General features: G+C 45.9%; 3 protein-coding genes across 6 annotated transcripts in view; 1 reads left to right on the forward strand and 2 right to left on the reverse strand.

Moving 5' to 3' along the window:
- dgkd (diacylglycerol kinase delta) overlaps positions 1 to 2,776 on the reverse strand; it is a 33,332-nt gene extending 30,556 nt beyond the window's left edge. The window contains exon 1 of the mRNA XM_076976653.1: positions 2,619 to 2,776. Coding sequence (XP_076832768.1) covers positions 2,619 to 2,753 — 135 coding nt within the window. The 5' untranslated portion in view covers positions 2,754 to 2,776. The remainder of the gene's footprint in view (positions 1 to 2,618) is intronic.
- Positions 2,743 to 8,844, forward strand: LOC143477821 (uncharacterized). 2 transcript variants are annotated; one of them, XM_076976662.1, is made up of 6 exons: positions 4,416 to 4,530; positions 5,159 to 5,287; positions 5,378 to 5,621; positions 5,967 to 6,047; positions 6,226 to 6,306; positions 6,620 to 8,844. In XM_076976662.1, the coding sequence occupies exons 2-6, from the start codon at positions 5,237 to 5,239 to the stop codon at positions 7,504 to 7,506; spliced, it is 1,344 nt and encodes a 447-aa protein (XP_076832777.1). In that variant the 5' UTR covers positions 4,416 to 4,530; positions 5,159 to 5,236; the 3' UTR covers positions 7,507 to 8,844. The 2 variants fall into 2 exon arrangements, with proteins under 2 accessions (XP_076832776.1, XP_076832777.1); XM_076976661.1 differs by lacking the exon at positions 5,159 to 5,287 and having other exon boundaries at positions 2,743 to 4,530.
- On the reverse strand, positions 8,845 to 17,939 carry sagb (S-antigen; retina and pineal gland (arrestin) b). Of its 3 annotated transcripts, XM_076976663.1 has the most exons (16): positions 17,005 to 17,939; positions 16,332 to 16,387; positions 16,045 to 16,105; positions 15,760 to 15,804; positions 15,414 to 15,613; positions 15,175 to 15,234; positions 14,791 to 14,858; positions 13,713 to 13,848; positions 12,824 to 12,908; positions 12,447 to 12,519; positions 12,037 to 12,174; positions 11,870 to 11,947; positions 11,610 to 11,624; positions 11,465 to 11,514; positions 10,772 to 10,890; positions 8,845 to 10,037 (listed from the first exon to the last, which is right to left on the reverse strand). In XM_076976663.1, the coding sequence occupies exons 2-15, from the start codon at positions 16,377 to 16,379 to the stop codon at positions 10,778 to 10,780; spliced, it is 1,170 nt and encodes a 389-aa protein (XP_076832778.1). In that variant the 5' UTR covers positions 16,380 to 16,387; positions 17,005 to 17,939; the 3' UTR covers positions 8,845 to 10,037; positions 10,772 to 10,777. The 3 variants fall into 3 exon arrangements, with proteins under 3 accessions (XP_076832778.1, XP_076832779.1, XP_076832780.1); XM_076976664.1 differs by lacking the exons at positions 10,772 to 10,890; positions 17,005 to 17,939 and having other exon boundaries at positions 8,849 to 10,037; positions 16,332 to 16,918; XM_076976665.1 differs by lacking the exons at positions 8,845 to 10,037; positions 17,005 to 17,939 and having other exon boundaries at positions 10,773 to 10,914; positions 16,332 to 16,918.

Raw genomic sequence — 17,939 nt, forward strand, 5'->3', positions numbered from 1 at the left:
TATTTTTATAGTTGACTAATCACCAATAATTTTTTATGATTAAGTCGACTAGTCAGATCATATGTTAATTGAATATAAAACATACAGCTTATCGCACTAGGGTGCAGCTGCTATTATATAGGCTAACCATCATTAGATTTCAGCTATATGCTAACTAAAAATAAAAACAATTTATATCATAATTCATTAAACCTTTAATGAAATATGCAGCTGGTTGCAACAAACAATTATTAAAATAAGGATAAGGCACTGGCTTAAACAACACAAAAATAATACATTAATTTAAAGAAATTTTTTTGTTTAGGTTTTTCTTTCTTTCATTTGTCTCTAGCGTTAAACTTAGCTACATTTAAATCAAATTAGGTAGGTACCTGAAGCTAAGGAATTATTCACAAAAATAAAGTTTTGGTCTCACTGACGTTACAGAAAACACATGAATGCATGCTAAGGCTAATGAAACAAATCGCCATTGCTAATGTTAACTTGTACAGCTATCACGATGAGTAAGTACTAAGTTAACAGTTAACTAAGTTAACTGTTTATGCTAATTTTAGCAGCTAACTAGCAATTTAGATAACAGAGATGACGGTCCCTCTTCATCATTTTCACAATCAGCCACAACATGCTTCAGGTGCTCGTGCATCGCGGTTGTGCTGCCGTGGAAGGCAAGTTCTGCCTTGCAGATATTGCATTGCACGCGTTTCATTTTATTAAAGTGATCCCACACTTTTGAGGTCCATAGCCGTAAATAAAAACAAAGACAAAACCAAAAAAAAGACACATCGACTATTAAATTAGTCGTGACTAGTCGACTAATCATGGCAGCCCTATCGCACTATATTCAGCACACCGATCACAGAATGTAAATATATTCCCATATTTAACATCCCCCAGTACATCCTGGTTTAACATTAAACCCAAAAAAGCAATGACAGAGACAGAGCATCATAAGAAGCAATACAAAACACCACATCTCACCACACAGTGTAACATATAGTAATGCACGCAATGTACCACACAGTGTAACACCATTTAAAACACATATCACCAAACCTGCTCTCTGGAAGAGTCCATGTGACAGACTGGAGTCCCTCTAAATTAACAGAGCCTGCTCACTTAACCATGCACATTCACACACACACACACACACACACACACACACACACACACACACACACACACACACACACACACACACACACACACAAGGACCTTCTTAAGATTCTTACAATGGTTTTCCGCTGACAGTAAACATGACAAAGCTGTTCAAAGAGCTTCAGTGTCTTCTTAAGCTTGAACATGCGGTTTAATTACCACAGAATCATCAGCACGCTCTCTGTCTCTCTCTCTGTCGCACACACACACACACACGCACACAGGCAGACCGACTTTCACTGTGCGCACAGACTAGTCATTCTCATACAGGAAACTTGACCTGGTCTGCTTGCACATACACACATGCACACACTTTTTTTTTCTGCCGTGCGGTTGGGACGGAGTGCAGCGTGCAGTGATCTGGAATGCGTGAAGCTGAATGGTATGTGTTCGTGTGCACACTGCAGGTCTGATTAAAGTGAATGGTACTGTCATATTTCTACACACTGCAAGTCTGATAATAAAAGTGAATGGTAGTGTGATACGTCTGCACATTGCAGATCTGATCATAAAACTGAATGGTAGTGTGATAGCACTCTGCACACTCCTGCCCCCCCCCTTTCTGTGTGTGTTTTACTGAGAGAGAGAGAGAGAGAGAGAGAGAGAGAGAGAGAGAGAGAGATACTGTATCTCCAAAACATTCACAAGAAGTCAGTTTTACAATTTTAGACTTCCAGACTAATATTCTGTACCCGTAGTCCATCCGTGCACGCCTCACACACACAACACACACGCACAGCTTTTCTCTCACTCACAAGCCTTTAGAACTGACCCTTTCATCTCATCCTCAAATGGTTGCACTCTGACTGAACAAAAATAATGACCTTTACTCGGTCTGTTTCTCTCTTTCTCACGTGCACGCGCGCACACGCACACACACACACACACACACACACACAGTAAAATCACGGCTCATCTCAAGCTTTGGCGAATGAAACAGCCCATGTGTGACTACAGAACCGAGTTCACACACAGACCCGTCTAACGTTTCTGAACGACACACTTCACACGTTTTACAGCCGTCCTGCACGTTATGAGACACGTTTGTGCAAAGTTCGGCGATTCGAACCGGGTTATAACTCGTTTTAACTCTCGTTTAATCGTTTTTGCATTCATTTGCAAAAAAACCCAAAACATCTACATGGGTTTATAAGGCTCAAACGTAGACGTGGGGCGAGTGAACGCGGAGCGCTCGGGTTTGTGTCGTGGGGGGAGAAAACAGAGAAGCTCGCCGGAGTTTCGGGCTCGCTGCGGTACCGTTATCCGTTAAGACCGCACACGACTCGCGGACCCAGCCACCGCCGCGCTGCCGGCGGCTCGGGGGGCCCGAATTCCACAGGAAACATCGCGGCTTCTGGCCGAGCCGGGAGAGAAGACCGCGGCTGCACGGTGGTCAGTGTCCGTCCCCCCCTAAACCCCCCGCACCTCCGCCCGCTCCACCGAGGCGGGAAACGTCCTCCTACCTTGCTCCGGATCTGCCCCGACGTCGACACTTTGCGGATTAGTTTTTGGGGAGAGCCGTGCTCCTGCTCGGGTTCACTATCCGAAGACTCTTCCAGGCATCTAGCGCCGGCCTCGGCACCGACCGCCGCCGCCATCCTTACAATATGCCCCCGGGCTACTTGACGTGTTACAGTAGTGGAGCGCGCTGCGCCCCGTATCGGTCAGAGGAGGGTACTGCAGCCGCGTGTCTGGGGCCGCCAGCGCCCCTTGTGTGGACAAAGATCTTAAAACGGTACCGAAGCTTTACAACGTGACAAAACTCGTTAGAAAAACCATAAATCAGCATCGAAAGAATTAAGTGATCTTACTATTTATGTTGAGGCTAAAAGGGTTAACTAACACCGTTTGTTTAATGTGGTTTAATAATCGAATATAAATAAATAAAGTCTAATAAATGAAAAAAACGTTCTGGGAACGGAAGAAAGGACCATTATATCCCAGCGGTTCGGTCCAATACAGGACAGTCATCGTCTTAGATCAGACGTTTTGTTGTTGTTTAAAACACTTAAATTTAAGATTTTTTCCCTCAAAAACAGAATGTATGACTAGTAAGACAATATTAAAATAATACCTGAAACAACAGGGGAATGTTGTTCGTAGGGCCTGAGTGTCTGAGTGATACATATTTTTGCACGTAGATTCACGAGTGTGTTACCAACACATTATGCATAGTGCAGCAGGAAGAATTTCTTGAGTGTTTAAATAATGTCCGTTAATTTGAACAAATAAAATACCCACTAGATTGCAGCATGCAGTAGGCCTATATTACACTGTATGCTAATCTCGCAGGTTAATAATCAGACCTAAATGTGATGAGACAGAAAAGCAATGTCACAGGATAAAGATAATTGTAGATCAGACAATTTTAAACTGAAGTAAACTCTTGATCTGCACAACTGTTCTGTATGAGCCTGACTAATGTGCTACTTACACAGTAATTATATATGAATAATTAATAACCTCATGTCCACATCTGTTCAGTGAAGATTAAGTAATATGTGTTTGTTTATGTGTGTAGCCTAGAGTGTTTATGTGTGTGTGATAATGAGAGTGACTATATATGTAGCCTACAGTGCTTGTGTATGTGTGTGTGATGAGAATGAATGTTTATAGGCTTGAGTGTGTGATAATGAGAGTGAATATGTGAGTAGCCTAGAGTGTGTGTGTGTGTGTGTGTGTGTGTGTGTGTGTGTGAGAGAGAGAGAGAGATAATGAGAGTGAATGTGTGTGTAGCCTAGAGTGTTTGTGTATGTGTGTGATAATGAGAATGAAAATGTGTGTAGCCTCGAGTGTGTGTGTGTGTGTGTGTGTGTGTGTGTGTGAGTGATGTAGAACATAGCCCTCTGTGGACTGGGAAGTTCTGTGATGAAACAAAACCCTGCAGCCAGAATGATGAGGATGTAACTGTAGCCAGGAGGGCATGTGGAGCACAGGTCCGCAGGGCATGCTGGGTAATGGATCTGCGTGGGACAGCTGCAAGATAAAGCAGCAGGGGACATAATGCCCAGCGCTAAGCAGAGCAGGGCCCTGGAAACAGGGTCGGCCACTGGGGAAGCCAGGGCAGTCTGGCTTTGTGCAAGCGCTGTATGTGTGTGTGTGTGTGTGAAGCAGAGGACACTGGCTCCCAGAGGAACCGCTGTCCACTGGACCACAGTATCTCTCCCATTACATACCTCCATCAGTGTGCCGAGGCTGTATGAGCTTCCTGTGCCCACTGAGAATGAGGTCGCTGAACACGGAGGGCCTAGCAGCTGCTACAAACACCCAGCCTCACGTCACCTGGGCGTGGCCGCGCTCCAGGCTATAAGGGCGGCCAGCCGGGGCCGTCCGATTGACCTTCTGCTGGGGAGGATGCTTCACGACTGGAAGGCGGTGAGTGGTGACAGTACTGCTAACGAGTCTGGACTCGTATGGGGGTGGAGGGTTAGGGTCATGGGGGCATGGAGTGATGGGATAGAGGGTAGGGGGTGGTGTTATGAGGTAGAGGCAGAAGAGGGCAGTGGTTTGGGGTCGTGAGGTCAAGGGGCAATAGGGTAGAAGGTGAGGGTTTGGGACATGACCGTGCATAGGAGATGTTGGCTGTAGGAATGTAGTTTGCACTGATCTCTAAGTGACTGAGTTACTGAGTGATTAGTAAAGGGCATAAGTGAGTTTTGGGGGGAGGGGATTGTGTCTTGGCATTTCTGGACTTGTTAAATGTTTAATTGTAAATGTTTCAGAGGTGAGCTGTGAGTTGGCATGGTACTATTGGCCCAATACTGACCCGGCGAGGTACCACTGAACTGGGTTTTGGTGTCTTGGGTTTGGCCCGTCCTCTCCATCCGCTAGGGTGATCACTCTCTTGGACTCGAGCACATACCAGGCTGCTGTCCTGCTGTCAGAACGCACTGAGGACACTGTGCTGAATGTACTCATCAACGCAACCTTTTTATTTCTACACCATGGGATCAACTAACTGTTTTGTTGTTATTTGTTTTCATTCTTTAAAAAATCTGCAAAGATTTTTCTCGTCTTGAAGAAACAGTTTGGAACCATCACAAAACCTGTAGGTTGAGGAGAAGTCATCATTGTGGTCACAATGCCAGTCTCAGCTAGTGGATGGTCAGACATTGGGGGAAATTTCAGAGCAGTATGGGAAATGGAAGAGCATTATGGGAAATGGCTGCAAACGCCAGCCCACCAAGCCCTTCTGACCCGTTCCATCCCTCCTCTGTTCTAGATTATGCGGAGCGCTTTTGGGTTAGCGCTCTGCTTTGTATGCGTCAGCTGTGTATCGTTGGTAACCCCACCCACCAATTCCAGCACTCTGGAGCCACCGGGCCCACCGGGGGCGCTGCCCGACATGTCACAGTGCCAACTGCTTCTGCAGTCTCCCATCAACGAGGTGCCCTGGTTCTGTATGTGCTCTACCTGCTCCAGCAACAAGGGGGAGAAAGGAGACAGGGGAGACCGTGGACTCCCAGGTACACCCCATCTTCCCAAGCACACATATGCAGAGGCTTTATATGACTTTCCCATTTAGCCATGCGATTACAGTACATACAGACATTTCCTGAAAGAGTGAATTACATTTTTCAGAAACGGCAGATTTTCGCTAAGACACGTGCAGTAGCAATCATAACCAGCCAGGTGCCACTGTATTCAGTTCCACAGTGAAGTAACTAATCAGCCCTGTAGAAGTTCCTGGTACCCAGACGATTCCAGCTCACACTGGCACTAGGAAATCACGCCGCACCTCTGACTCCGAGTCCAGAATGTTGATGCATGTATTTGTTTCATGCATGTGCGTGTGTGCATGTTAATAACAGGAAATCCAGGTGTTTCAGGACCACGAGGCCAGACGGGTTTGCGTGGGCCACCAGGATTTACTGGCATGCCGGGAATAAAGGGTAAGAGTGGATCCCTGGACTCCCGTCGCTTTAATGAAACACTTGTGCACATGTGTGGGTGTGTGCACTTCCACGCCGACCTACACGTATAAGAGTGCACGTGTGTGGTGGAGTTTGCAGAAGTGATGGAGAAAGCTAAGACCTCTAATTACCCCTCCGCCCACCCCCACCCGAACAGGTGAGAAAGGTGACAATGGAGAGAAAGGAGATTTCGGAATAATGGGGCCCATGGGCTACAAAGGGGAACATGGAATTAAAGGTCAGTGCAAACAGTAATTCCACTACTAGATAGTTCATCACACAGAAGTGCTCAACACCCCTACAGCTGGCAGTGGGACTCCACGCCAACCTGATACACGTTCAGTTATTCACTGTAGAATGTTTTTGCTTTCTTGTTGTTAAAGGAAAACACACGAAGCTCATGTTAAGTGCTATACTTAATATACTTCCTGGCTTGACTTGCCACACTGCCACTTAAAAGGTTTACAAAAACACAGCAGTGCTAAAAAGACTCTTGAACAAGAAACTAGGACATATCATATTTTGTCAGAGTGTGGCTGTGTGTGTTTCAGGTGAAAAGGGGGACCCAGGCGTGAATGGACCGATAGGCGACCCAGGACCCAAAGGAGACGCCGGCCAGTGCCAACAGGGCTGTGATCCCGTTCAGGGTCCACCGGGTGACCCAGGCCTGCCTGGTCCTGTGGGTCCACCTGGATTACCTGGGCCAAACGGACAAACGGGTGCCAGAGGGATGAAGGGTGACCCGGGTGTGGCTGGAGCTCCTGGCTTTCCGGGCATTGTGGGTCAGAAAGGTGACCCAGGCACAGAAGGCAAATGCAATTGCCACAATGGAACCAAGGGGGACACTGGGCCTGAAGGGGCGAAGGGCAACAAGGGGGACGTGGGATTGACCGGTCTGCAGGGCATTGTGGGGGAGAAGGGGCAGAAGGGGGAACAGGGAGAAATGGGTGAAATGGGAATACCCGGCCCCTGCAGCTCCATCGTCCAATCAGCATTCTCTGCTGCACTGACCACATCCTGGCCACTACCCAACCAGCCAGTGGTGTTCGCGAAAGTCATATATAACCTGCAGCAGCACTACAACCCCACATCAGGTGTCTACACCGCCCCCGTCAACGGCACCTACGTCTTCAGCTACAACCTCATCGTCTCCGGGCGACCCCTCAAGGTCGGCCTATTCTGGAACTTCCAGCCCGTCGTGAAGACCACCGAAATCGCGGACTTGGGCACCACCTCCCAGGAGGTGGTGCTACACCTGAGTATGGGTGACTGGGTGTGGCTGCAGGTGAAAGACCTCAGCAACAACGGCATGTACACCTCAAGCGAGGCGAGCAGCACCTTCACCGGGTACCTGCTCAACCCAGACAACTGCGATTTGTTATGGAGCAGAGATTACATCCCACCCGAACATAAGGGCGACTACAGCTGGGGTGACTAAACTCTGAAAATCACTCGGGGTGCCAAACGTAAGCCTCCTCATAGTCTCAGTTATGTATCCTAAACCCTGAGCCTTAATCTTTAAACTGTAACACCTTGAAGGGTAAATGGGTAAACACCTTGAAGGTTGAGACCAGTTTCATATGATTTAAAACTTCATATGATCCAAAATGGGATTAGAATTTAATTTGGGCAAAAAATTATATATAAAAAAAAAAATTATAAAAAAAAAATTCAGTTGAATATCCAATGAAAAGCCATAACTTCAGTGGGGAATGAAAGAGAATCAGGAATTAAGAATGTAGGTAAATGTTTATAGTTTCTAATAGACTGATAACATTATAAATGCTATACCTGTTTCACCTCACAGTAGATTCGATTAAAAGCATGCATTTAATAAAATAGTTCTGAAGTCTTTATGAAATCTAATCAATAGGAAACCAATTCACCACCGTTTATGTAAAACAGTATACTGTACAAAGTGTGAGTAATGATGGTGAACAGAACTGCAATGAATATACTTGTATATTTATAAAATTATTTTTGACTAAACAAGCAAGATCCTACATTTTATCGATTATAATGTACATTTTTCTTGTGATGCTGTAGTGAATGAAAAAAGCTGCAGTTTCCTTAAAGAAGCACTTAATTAAGAAGCCTTCCCAAGGCCTACAGGGAGCATTTATATGAACCATCTGTGTGCAGGCTGGGAGGAGGCCGGGACCACACCTGTAGCCTGCTCTACTTTATGGGTGGGTGTGCTTCGCATCGAGGGTACGCTGTAATCTGATTAGATGTATTATAACCCGGCGTGTCCTCGCTCCATTGGCTGTAGATGAGGACGGAGATTAGGTCCCTGGTGGAAGTGTGTTCAGCTGCAAACGTTTAAAGCACCACAGGCACGTCACTTTAGGGAATTTCTCCAAATGACTCAGGGGACGTGGGTGGAAATATGGGTCTGCGTTGGTGTGTCGGGGGAGGACGGGGGGTGTATGAGAAGCTCCGAGGTGTCAATTCAAGGTTCAGAAAGTAAAAGTCCTTACCAGGATTTTGCTCAGGCTTCCTGGATTGTGTTGATTCCACTAATTTTACCTGGATTGCACTAATTAGAAAATCTAGCAAGCTTGAGCAAAATCCTGGTGAGGACTTTTACTTTCTGAACCTGGAATTGACACCTCTGGAGAAGCTGTATGTTTTAGTCAGGTGTGCGTGTTTTGTGCAGTCTTATTTGCAGTGGTTTATTCAAAAGGGATCTCACAGAGCACCTTGTGTGCTAGTACACTGTGACATGGGGCCACACACACAGGGGTTTGCACAGTCATGGGGCTGCACAGTTTATTCCAATACCATATAAATATCTTTTTCTCATTACAATATTATTCTATTACATGTATTTCTATTACGTATTACTCTATTACATTATAATTTGAGGATTAAGCACAATCTCTAATCCTTCCACAAGATTTATTGCAACATGAAACAAAACTGCACAATGAAATAAGGAAGTAGCAGCTATGATGATTCTCCATCAGTCCTGAAGACGTTCTCACGCATGCAGAGCGCTTGTACAGTGAGGAAGTAAAGCTCTGAAATAAAACTGTTTGCTGAGGGTACATTTAAAAAGTGTGTTGAGAATTAATTCATATATAACAAAATTGCAAAATATATTTGTTACATAAATTTAAGCATAATAAATTTAATTAAAATGTCTTTAAAATTATTATTAAAAAGATGCATTTAGTCAGGTGTGTTAAAACTTTTGACTGGTAGTGTACATACATATGCACACGTGCCTATATGTTGTATCCATATTCATAAACACACAGTCACTTATCTGCACATTGGGAAAGCTGAGCAGAAGATTCTCTTAGTTATTTGAGTTATTTTATTTTTTAGCTTTATTTAACACAAAGTGCTACAACACCTCACCCACATTCCTCCACCCGCAGCCCCTCCTGTTCGCCCGGCCCGCTGCGTCAGCCGTCAAACAGCTACACCTGCTGCACCAGATACACCTGCATCAGCTACACCTAGACGCCGGCTGGCAGCACTATAGACTACAGCACTATAGACTACAGCCCTATAGACTACAGCACTATAGACTACAGCCCTATAACCACCCACTGCTAGTCTCCCTGCTGGGTCATGAGTCCCAGTCTGTACCCTGCATGCTGCTATGAGGCTAAGGCTGGAAACATACTTGCTGTTTGCCCATGCGTTTGCGTAGACAACGTTCGCGTACGCGTCGCGTTAACTATTGGAGGACGTGCAAGACCTACGCGCCAAACCGACGCAGGATACGCGAAGCAGCCATGATGCGTACGCGAACGCGTAGTTAACAGCAAGTATATCTTAGCCTTAAGAAGCACCGATGAACATTTGCAAGTGTGAAAGTGTGTGTGTGTGTGTGTGTGTGTGTGTCCTTGTCCAGCTGTCACTCATGGTTCAGCAGGGGAGTCGTCGTCATCGCCGATAAGGCCCCTCAGGCAGGAGCGCTTAAAGTCCTCAAAGACCAGATCCATCTCAGCCTCACTACACACACACACACACACACACACACACACACACACACACACACACACACACACACACACACACACACACACACACACACACAATCATACAAACACAATGAAGCCATTAGATACATTGTTAACTAGGGCAGATATGATGAAAAGTCTGGGGCAGATAGGGCAAAAAGGAAAGAGAGAAACTGAAGGAGACTCAGACAACTAGGACACCCATAAAGGACGCTTGTGTTGCTCTGCGTCTCGATTCTCTCCTACATGGCAAACACATGGCCTAGGGGAAGACGTCTAGGGCCTAGGGGAAGGTGTCTAGGGCTTAGGGCAGGAGAACGCAGTGAAAGGGCAAGAGTGTGCTGAATGGCACACAGGAGACCGCACGCGTCTCCCACGGCGGCCAGAGAAAGGGACGGAGAAAGGGAGACGCACTAGTGGAACGTGAGGCTGAAACAACACAAAAGCGCCGGTTCTGGCTGGGAAGAGCGGTGCAGGGGAGGAGGGGAAGGGGGAGTGGGACGGGGAGTGGGCGGAGAGTGGGCGGGGGAGTGGGTGGGGAGAGGGCGGACCAGGCCCCGCCTCTGCGTCTCAAGCCCTGAACGCCGCACACGGACAGGAAACAGGTTTGCCTCCTGTACACACTGCTCCTTAAAACGAATGAAGATCAACAGGGTGGGAACTATTTAGGACTCATAGTGAAGAAAACGCCTTGATGTGTTTTTCATTCGAGAAAGATCTGCTCACCTGTCTTTATCTGTAAAGCCCCAGAGGACGGAGAGAAGGGGAAATAGAAGGAGAGTCAGGATTTGACCACATGAGGAGCCTGAGTCTCTTTGTTGAGGCTTTGTTAAGTGTTTCTTTTGCTAGACAAACCAAATGTTACAAATCTGCAGAAACAAAACCTATTAAACAAATGTCCAATCCTGAGACCCTCTTATAATCATTTACATTTACATTTATGGCATTTGGCAGACGCCCTTATCCAGAGCGACTTACATTTTTATCTCATTTTTTATACAAGTGAGCAGTTGAGGGTTAAGGGCCTTGCTCAGGGGCACCTCAGTAATGGCCTCAAGTCTGGGAATCGAACCCACGACCCTCCGGTCACAAGATCAGTTCCCTAACCACTAGGCCATTACTGCACTGTACTACTGAGTTTCTTTCAGGTCGTCTCTCACACAAAATTCATATATTTCATATATTTCAAAATTCTCAAAATTATAATGAATTTTATAATGAAAAAAAGTAAGTCAGGTAGATTCATGTGGTCAGACTACAGATCTCATACTCATTGGGACTCACTGCCTCACATTTCTAGTTTAAACATTTTCAGGTTTTGATCTAGGTCAACGGGAGTTCTAAGAAGGCGGCCTTCTCCGCGGCCCGCAGAAGAGAAACAGGAAATGAACGTGTCATGAACGTGGTTGGTCGGCTCACCTTCAGGCTTGGGGTGCATGAGTAAGAAGGGCACCTCCACAGCAACCTCACTGAAAACACACACACACACACACACACACACATTCCATACGAAAGTTTCAAAGCTCAAAGTTTCAAAGTAAAGTAAAACAAAACCCACACTTACCTTGATCCAATCAAGCTGTGAAAACAAAATTAGAGAGGCAGATTACCACATATCACATGTTAAAACCACGCAGTAACATTTTAACATGTCACATGTTGTATGTGCGTGTCCGTCTGTTTGTGTGTGTGTATAAACCCTCTCTCACACATGCATCATCTCAAAGTCATCCCTCTACTCTCCACCTGGTCACTATGATTGTGCTGCATATCTTCACAAGGGAGGACACACACACACACACACACACACACACACACACTCACCCAGAAGCAGCAGCTTTAACCACCACTCTGTAGGACACCAGCATACCCAGAATCTCCTTTAACACGTCCGCCTTGACTCTGTGAACACACACAGGTGTCACACAGCCCCAGCACAGTCCTGCTGCTCTGTACTACATGTCCCAGGATTCCCTGCGGTGTGATCTCACATGCTAGAAGAGGCCAGATTTGTGTCCTCGTGCTTCAGCTTCCCGTCCAGTGCCAAGCCACGCCTCTCACGGTTATCAGCCAATAGGGGGCAGAGGGTGTAGACTTTTTTTAGGCTGGTTCCTGATGGCACAGTGTCTCTGCAGCGATAACATCAGTAACAATGCTATGATAAAGGCATTATACGTGTGTCTGATCACTCTACTGTGGTCTAGAACTCAACAGTAATAACCTGTGTGTGGCATTTCTGTTCTATCAGCAAATGTTTCATTACTTATCCCAAAACTTACTAATACATAGAATCCAATACATGCATTAGTCACCTGTTAGCAGCACAAGAGCAAAGTTGCAGTGTGTGTGTGTGTGTGAGACCTAGATGCCCTAAATGTGTGCGTGTAAGTGTGTGACTTACGTGCTTTCCTCATATGCCACAGTTTTGACGTACTTATCGTTGGAATAGAGGACCACATTCGTTATCTGCTCCACTGTGAGAGAGAGAGAAAGGTGAGAGAGAGAGACAGAGAGAGAAAGGTGAGAGAGGAAAAGAGGGAGTGAGAGTAAGAGGGAAATTTAATAGGCAAAGTAAGACATACATGATATAGAACAATATAAGAAATACAATAATCAGCATTAATTAGCACCATGGTTTGCATGGTGATTGTGTGTGTGTGCATGGTGTGCACAGTATGTGTGTGTTTGTGCATGATGTGTGTGTGTGTGTGTGTTTTTGTGTGTGTGTGTGTGTGTGTGTGTGCGCGCGTGCGTGCGTGCAAGCTGAGACTTGGTGACCTGAGACTGTTATATTCTTCACATCCTTATTGGAGCCGTTATCAATGTCCACAGTGACACTGATGGGTTCCCCATGATAATATGTCTGCAGAACCAGAAAGAGACAGGAGATAGAGAGATTTTGAAATGGTGCTGTAAGATTTGCAAGTCTGGAGATTAGAAAATCACACATGCTAAAAGCCATCCTGCAGAGGGCGCCATCACGACACTGGTGAGACTGGACACAGTGTGCACCAGGCCCACCTGCAGAGCTCAGATCCCATCCACGTCTAATACTTGATCTGAGGTCTTCTGAAGAAAAAGACCCGCCTCAGGTTCTCAGGATATAGCTGCTAGTGGATAATTACGGTATTACACCCATCTGGTTATGTAAAATATCTTTCCAAAAACCCACCAGAAAAAAAATCCATTTTTTTCTAAACTAACTCATATTCAGGAAAATTAAAACAGAAAGATGCTGTTAAGGAATGGGAATAATACTCATTTAGCTGTTCACATGACAAAAGTTCAAATGAGTGTGAGTGTATGAATGTTTGTGTAGGTTTATTAACTGATTGTAGACTCACGAATAGTATAAACACAATGAAATTCATTGGCTTAGTGTCACACTAATAGTCACACCAATTAAGCTACTTTAACAATGCGGTTCATTAACAAAGGGCTTTGTACACATCACTGGCCATTAGTGGCATGACACACGCTTGTCCTGGTTCCAGAAACTGATAAAACACAAAAGAAGTCATGCTATAGAAATAGCGCCACCTAGTGGCAAGACTTGAAATACAGGGCAAGCATTCTGAATTTGTCTAGTGTTTGTTAAATTGGCCGTGTTTGGGTTGGAGCGGGACTCTGAAGTCAACGGTCACCATAACAACAGAGGAAGTCTCACCTCTTTCTCCAGAGTGACCCGCATGTGCAGCGGCTTGTCTGACATCACAAACTCACAGGTGGTCTCGTTGGACGGAGCCACGCCCTGCTTTTCAGGAGCATACTGAACCTTCCTGATAGCCAAACGCACCGAGCTCCTACAGGAGAGAGAGAGAGACAGAGAGACGGAGAGAGAGAGACAGACAGGGAGAGAGAGACAGGGTTAGAGAGAGAGAGACAAGGAGAGAGAGAGAGACAAGGAGAGAGAGAGAGAGAGAGGGAGAGAGAGAGATGCATGTATTATTTGATTTCAACTTCTGATTTTATTTAATTAGGGAAATGTATTTATGTTTATGTATATATTTATTTTACCTGTTGTTTACTCCTTAACAATTTTGCAATGTTTAGAGTTGTGAGCCCAACTTTTATCTAGTGTTACTAGTATTGTAAGTGTTCAGTGTTACTAGTATTGTAAGTGGTCAGGCTTTGGCAATACAAATGAAGCAATATTTGTCATGCCAATAAAGCACCTTGAATTGAATTGAATTGAATTGAATTGAGAGAGAGACAGGGAGAGAGAGAGAGAGACGGGGAGAGAGAGAGATGCATGTATTATTTGATTTCAACTTCTGATTTTATTTAATTAGGGAAATGTATTTATGTTTATGTATATATTTATTTTACCTGTTGTTTACTCCTTAACAATTTTAAAATGTTTAGAGTTGTGAGCCCAACTTTTATCTAGTGTTACTAGTATTCTAAGTGTTCAGTGTTACTAGTATTGTAAGTGTTCAGGCTTTGGCAATACAAATGAAGCAATATTTGTCATGCCAATAAAGCACCTTGAATTGAATTGAATTGAGAGAGAGACAGGGAGAGAGAGAGAGAGAGAGAGAGAGAGAGAGAGAGAGAAAGAAAGAGAGAGAGAGAGAAAGAGAGAGAAAGAGAGAGAGACAGGGTGAGAGAGAGAGAGAGAGAGAGAGAGAGAGAGACAGGGAGAGAGAGAGAGACAGGGAGAGAGAGAGAGAGGGAGGGAGAGAGACAAACTGTAGTCAAACTGTAAAACATGCAGGGCTCCCAAGAACTGTGGGAATTCTCACCTCTTATGAGCTTTCTCATCCTGATTCTCAGCACAGAATGCTTTCACCTCAAACTCCACTGCACAGTGCTACACACACACACACACACACACACACACACACACACACACACACACACACACACACACACACACACACACACACACACACCATGTGAATCATATATAATGTATACAGCCATTGTTAGTATTGTCATGCCAGTGTCAGTACTGTGATGTGAGCATGTTTCTGTCATGTTGGTGTGTTAGTCATTTAATTGTGATGTCAGTACTGAGATGTTGGTGCATCAGTTTTGCTACTGTACTGACACTATAATGCTGTGAGGAACATGTTATTATTACTGTGAGGATAAATGTGCATGTGAGGGGTTCTAGTTTTTCTTACCTTTCCTGCATCAGTAGGTGCTGGTTGCAGGGCCACAGAGCACGGCAAGTTATCTGGGAACTGAACCGCACCAAAATAAATGTTTACGAACCCCTAGTGGGAGGGCAAGAGACCTAGCAGTGCAGCAGCCCAATATTATCCACATTATCCACATTTAGACTACATTACCCAGCATTACCGTAGCGGCCCAGAAAACGCGACACTACCCAATGGGGGTGTGAGTTCGGTTACTAGCCCACCTCGAAGAAGAAGGGGTGGGCATTGTGTCCAAGCTTGTGCAGCAACCTCTCCTGCAGCTGGGTGTGGATGCAACGCTCCCGGTCCTGCAGTGGAGGGTAAACCTGCCTCGTGCACAGGAACACGTCCCTCTGGAACGCCAGCCCCATTACATCCATGTCGTCCCGCCCGTAACGGAACGTGCAGGACAACATGACGTAGACTAGGATGGGCCACACAGATACATTCAACAAACACAGAAACACACACGAGAACATGCACGTACACACACACACACACACAGTCAGATGGAGGGAGTGGAACTGAGTAAGAACATCCTGAGGGATCATAATGAACGTCTTCTCCCACCTTTCCTTCCTTTTAGTTGCTCCGGATCGATCAGCAACACACCATCTGATTCATATTCACAAGAAATATACAGGGAGAATTAGAGAGTCAACCAACTACTACAAACAGAAGACAACAGCTTAGGTAAGATGGCAGAGGAAGGGATACATTATGGTCTATGAGCCAAACTGTAACATTTGTATATTCTGTATAAAATTTGTTTAATCATCCAGTCGTTGTCAATGTCCTAGGTTTGCACTTCACTTCTGTCAGACCAGGGGATCTGTGACGGGCAGGCAAGCTTACCAACAGGATCGACCGTGTCACAGTGGTCCACAAAGTCCCGCCTCCCCATGTAGACACCCACCTTTGACATCACACAGAAACAGAAGCAGATCAAACCCAGCAGAAGACACCATGAACACAAGTCTGAACACAGCAGGAAGCAGGAGGCCCATAACAGGGTGTGATGAAACGAGGTGACCGAGCTCATGGCAGAGACTGTTGAGCCGTTACGTTACAGCCATGAAGCAGGCGACCAGCAGCCCAACAGCAGTGTCTAAATGCAAACAGGACAACAGTCTGATGCTTACAGACTTGTCGCGGGAGAACTTCTTGTAAACAGGGTGTTTAGGACTCATGATGTCACCTGCGAAGCAAACATGATGTTCATTAGAGATAAATCTCAAATGTCACTCCATCTGATCCATGTACACAGCACATGCTTAATCAGACACACTCCATCAGACGAGCCTCCTGGATTATGTTTAGTTCTCAGGTTGAGGGGCGTCTGTGGAGCGCTTCACGAGGACAGGAGTAAACCTGTAACTCTGTGTTTCGCCCCCTGGAGAAGGGTTGAGTGTGTCTGAGGTCTGGTCCCACCCACTGCTGGACAGGCACAGAGGCAGTCTGCCGGTCTTATTTACGTCTCATCAGCACTTTCCCCAATGATGAGTCTTAATCCTAATCCAGCATATTAGAAATTCAGCACTTCACACTCCCACACACTAAACATTCTAAGCAGTAATACTCATGAAGTCATATTTACTTCAATCATCACAAAAACCATTGAGATCTTTAGTAAAGCTCCTTACAGACTCCTTAACACAATGATGCCCAACTCTCCTGTAGTTTGAGTTCAACACAATCACAGTTCTGGTGCTGGGTACCAGAGTATAAACCCCTGCACTCCAAAACCACCCCCCCCCCCCCCCCCCCGTAGATGTACAGTGCCCAGTAGAAGTGTCTCGACGAGATGAAACTTACCGTTTAGTGTGGTCAGAGGCTCATATAGAGACGTATGCCTGGGAAGCTGGTAATCATGCTATTTGTATGCTAGGTGAGGATGACTCCGCCCTCTGGCTGTACATTCACCGGATTGGTGCTGTTCCTCTGTCAGCAAGATTCCCTCCATTGAGGAGACACCCAGCCACACACACACACACACACACTCGTGTGCACCTACTCAGGTGTAATCCCCATACTAAACCAGGGGAAAAGCGTATTCTTATGCCCATTGACAATTCTAGCCGTAACATGGCAGATATATTTTTACCTGCCAGACTTTATTAAAGGTACACCAAATCTGAACGACCGGTAATCAAAATCGGATTATTTTAATCCGGCCAATCAGGTCCCCACGGTTACCCTCAGTATAAAATTAATCAGCACACGTCTTCGCCAAATCTTAATCCGACGCTCTCAGTGGGAAGACGACCCGAGTGCTGGTGTCACTCTCAGCGGCCCACCACCCCTCACGTGTCTGCTGTCGCCGACATCAGCCGTCCGCACCCAAAGGCTGGGAGCTGCCCGATGCCCGTCCAGAAGGTGAGGGGTCACCGGGGTTCAGTAAAAGTACGGCGGAGAAGGCTCCACCCAGGGCTGTGTAGGGTGGCGTGACTCGTAGCGCAGCGTAGTAAGCTGGGCTGTTGGGCCAATCTGATTCAAGACAGTCTCTGTGTGTGAGGCAGCAGGCCCTCTGCACTTTACAGACTACAGTAGGCCATGACGAGGATCGCACGCATTTACCACCATGGGCCTGTGTGCACATGGAGAGGTGACTTATGTGCAAAACCATGTTGTCTAACTCGGCAGTTTGGGTGCTCGCGTCAGCAGATTACACACACACATTCAATATAATCCCAGATTGACATAGATGTTGGGATCTGTATTGGACATGGACACGCCTGCGGGTTTCATGT

The sequence above is a fragment of the Brachyhypopomus gauderio genome, chromosome 16 (assembly GCF_052324685.1).
Source record: "Brachyhypopomus gauderio isolate BG-103 chromosome 16, BGAUD_0.2, whole genome shotgun sequence".
NCBI lineage: Eukaryota > Metazoa > Chordata > Actinopteri > Gymnotiformes > Hypopomidae > Brachyhypopomus > Brachyhypopomus gauderio.

Coding starts and splice junctions, on each gene's coding strand:
- LOC143477821 (XM_076976661.1), top strand. CDS start 4,159: ATGCCCAGCGCTAAGCAGAGCAGGGCCCTGGAAACAGGGTCGGCCACT. Junction 6,048..6,225: donor TGGCATGCCGGGAATAAAGG/GTAAGAGTGGAT, acceptor CCACCCGAACAG/GTGAGAAAGGTGACAATGGA. Junction 6,307..6,619: donor AGGGGAACATGGAATTAAAG/GTCAGTGCAAAC, acceptor TGTGTGTTTCAG/GTGAAAAGGGGGACCCAGGC.
- sagb (XM_076976663.1), bottom strand. CDS start 16,379: ATGAGTCCTAAACACCCTGTTTACAAGAAGTTCTCCCGCGACAAGTCT. Junction 15,235..15,413: donor CCCACCCCTTCTTCTTCGAG/GTGGGCTAGTAA, acceptor GGTGCGGTTCAG/TTCCCAGATAACTTGCCGTG. Junction 12,175..12,446: donor GTGGCATATGAGGAAAGCAC/GTAAGTCACACA, acceptor TTATCGCTGCAG/AGACACTGTGCCATCAGGAA.